The following is an 8,927-nucleotide window of genomic DNA, read 5'->3' on the forward strand; positions in this document are numbered from 1 at the left end:
TGTAAATGTCTAATGTGTTTGTTGGTGGATGTTTTTGTGTGTGTGTGTGTGTGTGTGTGTGTGTGTGTGTGTGTGTGTGTGTGTGTGTGTGTGTGTGTGTGTGTATGTTTGCTTATGGGGAGGGGTTGTTAGAAACGATGTTTTCAATTGTCTCTGTTTTTAGTTATTCAGTATGTTTGGGCTATAAAAATTTTTCTTGTTTTTTCGTAGAAGAAAAGCCAATAAGTTGGTAGGCTTATTTATTTTCTTATCTAACCATGAGAACCATATCTGACGCTATTTTTGACTTTTTTCTGAAAATTATTTTTATTCAGTTCTCAAACCACAAATAAATTTTATCCAACGACGCAGCTGTCGTTTTCATTTTATCCGCAAGTCTAAATCGGCACGCCCAGTTGTAGAGCCCACCAAAACCCTAACTACTTCACAATCCTGCCTCGTTTGGTTGAATTGTAATGCATCAAGACAATTATTTTATCTTCTGAAGTTGCATTGTATAGTTCACATTATGAACTGTTAAGACTTTTTTCAAGGTATCTGAATACAAAACCTATCAAAAAATTATCACCACTTTTCTATAATTAAGTTTCGAAAACTGATCACTAACTAACTGCGCTGGCCTGTTTTGGGACGTGTGAATGGTGGGATTGATGGAAACAGTGTTTCTATTTTTGTCTGTTTTTAGTTATTCAGTCTGTTTGAGCCATAAAAGTTTCCCAACAGTTTTGTAGAAGAAAAATAACTACTGATAGCTGGACAAATTGCTAGGATCTTTTTGATGCTTGTGTTATCCAAGGGTGAGGCGCTCTTTGATTTTTCTGTTGCTATTTTGGTAATAGGTGTGTTCTAATCTAACAACACAGCTTTGGTTTTCATTTTTTCGTACAAGTCTAGTTGTGAGCTGCTTGTCAAATCAACCCGCCCTGTTGTGGAGCATACAAAACACAAACTTCTTCACAATTTCTCCTCTTGTGATTGAACAGATATGCAATCAGAAAGAACTATTTAAAATCTTGTTCTGCAGCTACCTAAATAAACGGTTGAAAACATACTTAAAAATAAAGACTTCTCGGAGTAATTATTAATGCCATTGTTTTATGCGTATCATATTAGGAACTATGATAAACTGTGCCTGTGATCAAATTGGCCTCTGATATTAATATGTATGTAAACTGTTGAATATTGTCGCTCAGTCTATTACCCAGTAACCCTCAAAACTACATAATTGTTTTTTTTTTGTTTATTTATGCTGTTTAATTTCAAAACGATAAATTTTTACCCTTTTATAGGTATGCTTAAATTTTTACGACTTTTCATTCCCAGGTGATTAGCTATTTATCTTCCTAAAATTCACAGTGAATTCATAAACTAGAAGCTTGTGTTTTTAGACATATTTTAACTGAACTATGGTTTGAACTTTGATAGCAAATTCTTTTTTGAAGTTATATTTTTATCTTAGTTTTCGCACCTCTGTATAAATGCTATTTGAAGTATTTTAATTCTTGAACACATCCATTTAGAGCCCGTACCCCTAACAACTGATTGTAATTAATTTTGATCTAGTTTGTAGAATTCTGTGACAAAGGCATTGAAACATATAAAACCAACATGGAGGCTCGTTAGCGTGCGCTTGCACATGATGTTCCGACCCGCGCTCATCTATATTTTTGACTGAACTGTCCTTTCACTTACATTTTTCACAAAACGATCATCAAAAAAAGATGTTTGAGTTTTAAAAAAATCGTTACACAATTTAACTAATAATTCAATTAATTAATTCCATGTCTCATTACAACGAGGTATGCATTGAAAAGACTACGAGAAAAAGAACAGCAAAAACAAAAAAACAAAAACAAAACTTTCAGACAAAACCCCTAATACACAAATTCAAATTTTCTTAACTACACGGCAGATGGAATTTTTCTTTAATGGGACGAGGTAATGCTAAATTCAAAAATCAATCAACCTTTTTTAAACGAAATAATTTGAAGTCTTAAAAATCATTAGCTTCTAACGAAATCATTCTTGATGAATTTATTAAAAAGTCATATTAAAGCCAATAAGATCTGTCTCTGGTTAGAATAAGCCAAAGGAACGGACTATAGATGCAGAAAAACTCCGAAATTACGAAAAAAATTACGAACAACAAATTGAAAACATTGCGAACACACAAATTAGTGTAGCCATTAAAATCATTAGCTATTATCTGAATATTATGTAATTTTGTTTCAGTTTCTATTTATACTAATTCAGCTCAAGTTACACTGAATGAATGAATAGGTTCAATTGGGCCACATTTGATAATAATTGGAATCTTTTCTTACGCTCTTGTGCTAAAGCAGGAGAAAAAGAAACAAAAATATAGCACTCACATAAATTTTTATGAAAACACATATTTTCCAGCAAACAAAAGATCAGTTACATCATAACATCAGTAAACTTATTAACTTTTAAAATAAAGGGAATTGCATGGGACCTCTCAAGGGTGAGATAAAGTTACAAGTTGAAGATAACAACAAAAACTGAAAAAACTGAAAAATCATTTAAATCTTAAAAATAAACAATATTATAAATTTTAAGACTATTCGCTATAACCTGACTGCTTTGGGTAACATTTTTCAATCAATATTCAATTACAAGCTTATGAGACCGTTCAGCGTTTTACGGTTACCTAAAAAATAAAAAAAAATGATAACACAGCAATTTCAAAAAAAATCGAGCGAGAAAAGTGTCGAAGCCATTAAAAATGAATTTTTCTGGCGAAACATTTCTTCCTTCATTGAATTTTTAACAGCAATGGGAATCTGCTTTTTAACGATTTCACTGCAATGAATCAACAAACATGAACAAATACATTAAAACAACGAAATGTTTTGAGAAAAACCGTACTATCAACGCCATTTAATTCAATAGATTCCTAAGAAGCCAAAAAACACGCTAAGTTATGACTTGATGAGATGACGATGATGTTTTTCATTCATAACTAATGAAAAAGACATTACAAAAAATTAGTGACATTGAAAACAACAACAAACACAGGAAAAACCTAGAAAATAATGAGAAAAGTGAGAAAAGAAATAATGGAAGCCGTTGGAACCATTAGTTTTTCGCTGAAAATTTTATGTATGATCCGATGAACTTCTGGTCCACGCCAAGTTATTTATCAATGTTAGTATAATGTGTCAATATTCCAAAAGGAACCAGAATTACTACAAAAAATAACCAAAAAATTTTTTTTTAAAAAAATGAAAACTCGTTCATCGAAGTCATAACACCAAAAGTTAGAGCATAATTCGCTAATTAGATTAATTTTGGTTGGAGTAGAAAAAGAAAGACTGAGACTAACTTACAGTTCACGAAATAAGGGTTAACCTCGTGTTAAAAAATTTATCCAAAAAATCATTTCCAAAGTCTAAGCAGCCATTAACTTCAATAGCTTTCAACGGGAGTCAATAAATACGCTCATTATCCCTCGATTGGAAGACAAGTATATTTTGCATGCATATGAAATCATAAAGACATTACAATAGGTCTTATGGCTATAGAAACAACAATAAATACATGCAAAAACCAAAAATTCAGAAGAAAAGTGCGCGAAGAAAACGCCGAAGCCCTTCAAACAATAATGTTTTCTCTGAAAACTTTATCCGTGATCCATTTAACATCTTCTTTAAGCCAATGAGGGATATCAAAATCAAGATTATGTGATAAGATTTCAAGAGGGACCAATAATAAGAAAATATCCAAAAAATTTTTAAGAAAATTTTAAAATCTTGTGGCATTGAAGTCATATAACAATTAGTAGGAAGTTAAAACAACTAACCTAATTAATTTTGGTTGCAGTAGAAAAGAAGGGGGTCTTTTCGTTACTGAGGATGACTAAAAATTCAGGAGAATAGGTCTATGATCGGTTAATGTTAAAAGTTAATTCTCGAAATATCATTTTTAAAGTACTAACAGCCATTAGCTGTCCACTCAAAGCTCAAGATAGGTTCACTTAATAATCATTGCCAAACCTAACGCATTTTTAGTCAAAATATCTGTTTAATAAGACTCCCAAAATTTAGTAAGGTTTCGAAAGAAAACAAAAATTTCATTTAAAATTACGAAAACTCAAGAGTCGAAGCCAAAAAAAACACGAGGGATTCCTTGAAAACAAATTTTTTGTTCATTGGGCTTAATTAAACTGGAGATCACGTTTGTCATTGACGGAACTTCAGTATGAAAATTGACTAGTCTCTAGTTGACTTAAGAAAAAAAATATGATAACTTTTCTAAAAAAAAGAGCTCTCAAATAGAATTTTAGTTTTTTTAAAGTAAACTTACCTCTGAGACCAGAACTAGTCTTTTTATCGCCTTTCGTCTGTTAGGAACCCAAAATTGATTCTTTTTGTGGCGTGAAATGCATTTTTGAATTAATTTTTCTGTTGAAAGAATCCTAATTTGAACAAAAATTACGCTAAAAGTCAACAAAATCAGGCCAAATATCCCTTATTCACTCAAAAGTTTTATCCACGATAACTCTTCGAAACAAAAGAAATTCAAAAATTTTTTTTTGATTTCTACACTGGAAGAGATTTTTAATGACTCTACTCAGATTTCTCTGCGATGAATATATCGATCGGCCAAAGTTTTCTGAACAAAAAAAAACCATTTGAGTATATCGTTCCTCCCCCCACAAGTGGGGTTTGAACAACTATAGTTTTACTATAATCTTTAATTCAGGAGTATAAACTAATTAGTGTAATCGGTTCTCTATGTCGCCATACCTCTCACTGTAAGGACTTTTTTATAAGTTTTAGATGCGTTTTGGGGAATTGAAGAGATAAAATGGACCAAATGGTGCCATTTTTGGTAGTGGTAATGAATATAAAATTTGATTTTGCTGAGAGAAAATGTAAAAATAAATGATGATTGTGGGCTAATGTTGAAAAAAAAACAGGATTAGAGGACAGTTTTATCGTTAGCAAGTAACCTTATTAACTTTTTTTGTGCCACGATATTCAATATTGTTAAGTTTCCTTAGAAATAAATTTTCAGCCGAGCATTGGGACTTGAGTTATTTTTGGAAAGAGCAAAATGGTTTGAAAAAAGTTTCAAGGGAAGTTATAAAAAATTGAAACTTTCTGAGTCATTTATGTGACTGTCATTATGTTTTCTGTCAATTATCACACAAACCTTGCACGCTAAAAAGATTGCTCGCAACGGTGCAGTCCTCCGATGTCAGGTTTTATTATGTTGACAAAAGCGACACAAACTGCCATAAGTTTCCCTACATTTTTGTTGTAATCGCTATTTTCTAAGTTTCCAATTATTTATCATTTTGCCATTTTCTGTTACAAAATTACTGTCTAATAAATCATATTTTACGGGAAATTGGAAGTGATTGTTGGAATGAGTGCGCGTACTGAACGTCAAGTCTTAATCAGCACTCAAAACGTCTTATTGCAAGTCGCATCAGTAATCTATCAGAGCTGTGATCATGTTACTTTTTAGACTTGGCATGTCTTCAATCAAGTACTAAGACTTGACAAGTCTTGTGTCAAGTGCTGGCACGTCCGGAAAACGCGAAAATTGACGATAAATCGTCCAAAATAGGTCCGGAAAACGCAAAAAATAGCTGAAAAATGAGTCATGACGAAATTGGCCGTGTTCTGTCTAGTTTTCTATTTTAGGAATTATCTTGAACAATTACTACACAGCTTCAATGTGTACCCCAAGCAGGGCATCACTAATGAGTGGGCGGTACCCTTTCCGAGTTGGGCTCCAAAATTTTGTGATCGATTCTGGTGAGAGGAAAGGGATACCGCTGGAATTCAAACTGATGCCAGAGTATCTGAACAAATTAGGATACGAAAGCCACATGGTGGGCAAATGGCACTTGGGATCTTTCCAGAAAAAGTGGGTTAAAATTATATTTTATGTTCGGGTCAAAGCGTCTTAAAATGTAAAAATTACAATGAATGCGTTGAATGGTTTTTTGAGATTTACAATTTTCAGCACTTAATGCGGTGAAAGTGGTGAAAATAAAATTATTGTCGGTAAATACCTGAATTTTGCCAAAAAAGTTACTGCTAAAATCACTTCAAATCATACCAGTGAATTTTTGTACGACTTGAAGATTTCAGACAAAAAAATTCAAGGCTCAAGCTTTAAAGAAAAATATTTCACGGCTGTCAACCAAAAGCGGTGATAATAATACTTTCACCGGCGAATATTCAACGCATTTATTTCACCGTAAACTTGAGTAAATCTAAGTTGAAAACAAAAAAATATATGAACAAAAGTCTGATACCGGACCGAGGATTTTGCCGAAAAATAGCGGGGAAAAGAGTTTAAAGAGTGTAAAAATAATATTTTTACAACGTTAGTGCCCCCCTTAACAAATTATACTCTTACACTCTTTTCCCTGCTATTTAAGAGTGGAAAAGGCTTTAAAACCTTAATCTCGCTTAATAACGGTGGACTATGGGTGGACACCTCGGCCCGGGTTGCTGCAGAGGAAGAAGACAAGACTGGTAGGAAAGAGTAAGGAGGTATGAATAATCGAATGCAATCAACCGACTGCAGTAAAAGTCATTCAAACCTTTGAAAAACTACACAGAGGTGTTAAAAAGTTAAGTTCATTTTGATTTATTCGGCTCATTAAAATTTGACGAGGAAGCTCGCTAATTTGCGTCGTCAAAATGTTTCCACCCCACTCATCCTCAAAACTTGGAAGCAAAAAAGTTAATATAAACAATGAATCTCAACCTTTTATTTGGTGCAAACCTGATTTTTTTTGAAGTAATATAATTTCAAGAAGCAATATATATTTTTAACCTATATAATGCAAATTTTATCAATCAAAAATACTGGGAAAATTTCTTAATTTCAATCCAAAATTGGGGAACACGTTAAAATTAAAAAGCTGGACACAAAACCAAAAATAAAAATTCTAATATCCTACTCCGTAACAAAAGCAAAAAAGAAGACACTCTAGCACAAGTAAGATAATTAAAAATGCAAAATTCGACAACGAATCGAACCAATTAATAGGTTTTAGTTCGTTTGCTGTATCTCATTGAAGTCAAAATAGTTTTAACACCTCCACACTTTGACCTCCACATCTTCTGAACTATGAAAAACAAGACGAACAACACCCAGGAAAGATCAGAATTAAAATGTCTTCATTAGGTGTTAAAACAGCTTAGATTCTACGAATACCATTAATACCTGATAAATTTGAATAAAAACTCATATATGAACTCAAAAAAATCAAACGAAAAAAATTGGGCGCTTGTTACAGAAATCAATTCTTTAAGTTTTTAAATTTTAGATTTATTATTAGTTCTTGAACAACTCTCAAGAGTGAATCAAAAAAGTTTTCAAGAAAATTAAAATGAGGCAGAGAGTAACAACACAAACGGAGCAGAACTAGAAATGCTTCAGAAATGTTCTAAGAACTAACAACAAAGCTTATGCATCTTTGAAAAAAAAGCTCTGAAATATTTCTATGAATTTCATTTAAATACCCATGGGAGCAATTGCTAGAAGCCAAAAGTAAACTGTTGATGGAAAACTTACGAGCAAATCCTTTTATCCTCTGATCTTCTGCTGTTTGTTAATTATTGTTCAAAAATGAAAGACTGCCTTTTTAGCACATTCCTGCCAGTCAACTACCCTAGTCGATTTCGAATGGTTATCTTGCAAGATTCTGGCAGATTCTGCCAGAATCTTGCAAGATTATGCATAATCTTGCAAGATTTCTGCCAGAATCTTGCAAGATAACCATTTTTCTGCCAGAATCTTGCAAGATAACCATTTTTCTGCCAGAATCTTGCAAGATAACCATTTTTCTGCCAGAATCTTGCAAGATAACCATTCATTCTGCCAGAAACTTGCAAGATAACCATTTTTCTGCCAGAATCTTACAAGATAGCCATTTTTTCTGCCAGAATCTTACAAGATAACCCTTTTTTTTTAAGTACTTCCTACAGCTAAAAATCTCGCGCGAAACGTCCTAAAGTGCTCGAAAAAAATATAAACCGTCGCAATAATTGAATGTACACATATTTTGGGCATCGACAAAAAAAGCGGAATAATGATTATCACCAGACAATTATTAATCTAAGGCATCAGCAAAGAAGTCCTTCCATCTTCGAACTCTTTTATTTGATTTTTTTCAACTTTTCTGTTTCTTGATGTTCTTTTTCTTGATTTTCTTTCTTGGGTTGCAGTTGGGTTGAAGCTGGGCTGCAGTTGGGTTGAAGCGGGGCTGCAGTTGGGTTGAAGACTTTCTATAACACAGAGGAAAATCTGAACATTAGGCACTCAAAAAAAACTACAAGCACGGCGTGCCCAAAAACAGGAAAACAGGCCAGAAAAACTGATGGCACGGAGTGCCAAAAAACAAGAGAAAAACAAAAATGCACTAGAAAAACAACAAAAAAAACACGAAAAAAAAAACACAAGGCACGGTGTGCCAAAGAGAGAGAAAAACTGAACAATAGGCACTCAAAAAGATACAAGCACGGCGTGTCTAAAAACAGGAAAACAGGCCAGAAAAACGAAAAAAAAATGATAACACGGAGTGCCAAAAAACAAGACAAAAACAAAAATGCACTAGAAAAACAACAAAAAAAACACGAAAAAAACCACAAGGCACGGTGTGCCAAAGAGAGAGAGAGAAAAACTGAACATTAGGCACTCAAAAAAATACAAGCACGGCGTGTCCAAAAACAGGAAAACAGACCAGAAAAACGAAAAAAATTATAACACGGAGTGCCAAAAAACAAGAGAAAAACAAAAATGCGCTAGAAAAACAACAAAAAAAGCACGAAAAAAAAACACAAGGCACGGTGTGCCAAAGAGAGAGAGAGAAAAACTGAACATTAGGCACTCAAAAAAATACAAGCACGGCGTGTCCAAAAACAGGAAAACAGACC

At 33.2% G+C, this 8,927-nt stretch overlaps 1 protein-coding gene across 1 annotated transcript in view; it reads left to right on the plus strand.

Annotated features, from left to right (window-relative positions):
* LOC142356433 (arylsulfatase B-like) overlaps window positions 1-5,901 on the plus strand; it is a gene marked incomplete at its 3' end in the record, with an annotated part of 8,179 nt that extends 2,278 nt beyond the window's left edge. The window contains exon 2 of the mRNA XM_075408345.1: window positions 5,676-5,901. Within this exon, the coding sequence (XP_075264460.1) occupies window positions 5,676-5,901 (226 nt within the window). The remainder of the gene's footprint in view (window positions 1-5,675) is intronic.
* Window positions 5,902-8,927: the final 3,026 nt, after the last annotated feature.

Source organism: Convolutriloba macropyga, unplaced genomic scaffold (genome assembly GCF_964194025.1).
Source record: "Convolutriloba macropyga unplaced genomic scaffold, txConMacr16.3 SCAFFOLD_3623, whole genome shotgun sequence".
Taxonomy (NCBI): domain Eukaryota; kingdom Metazoa; phylum Xenacoelomorpha; order Acoela; family Convolutidae; genus Convolutriloba; species Convolutriloba macropyga.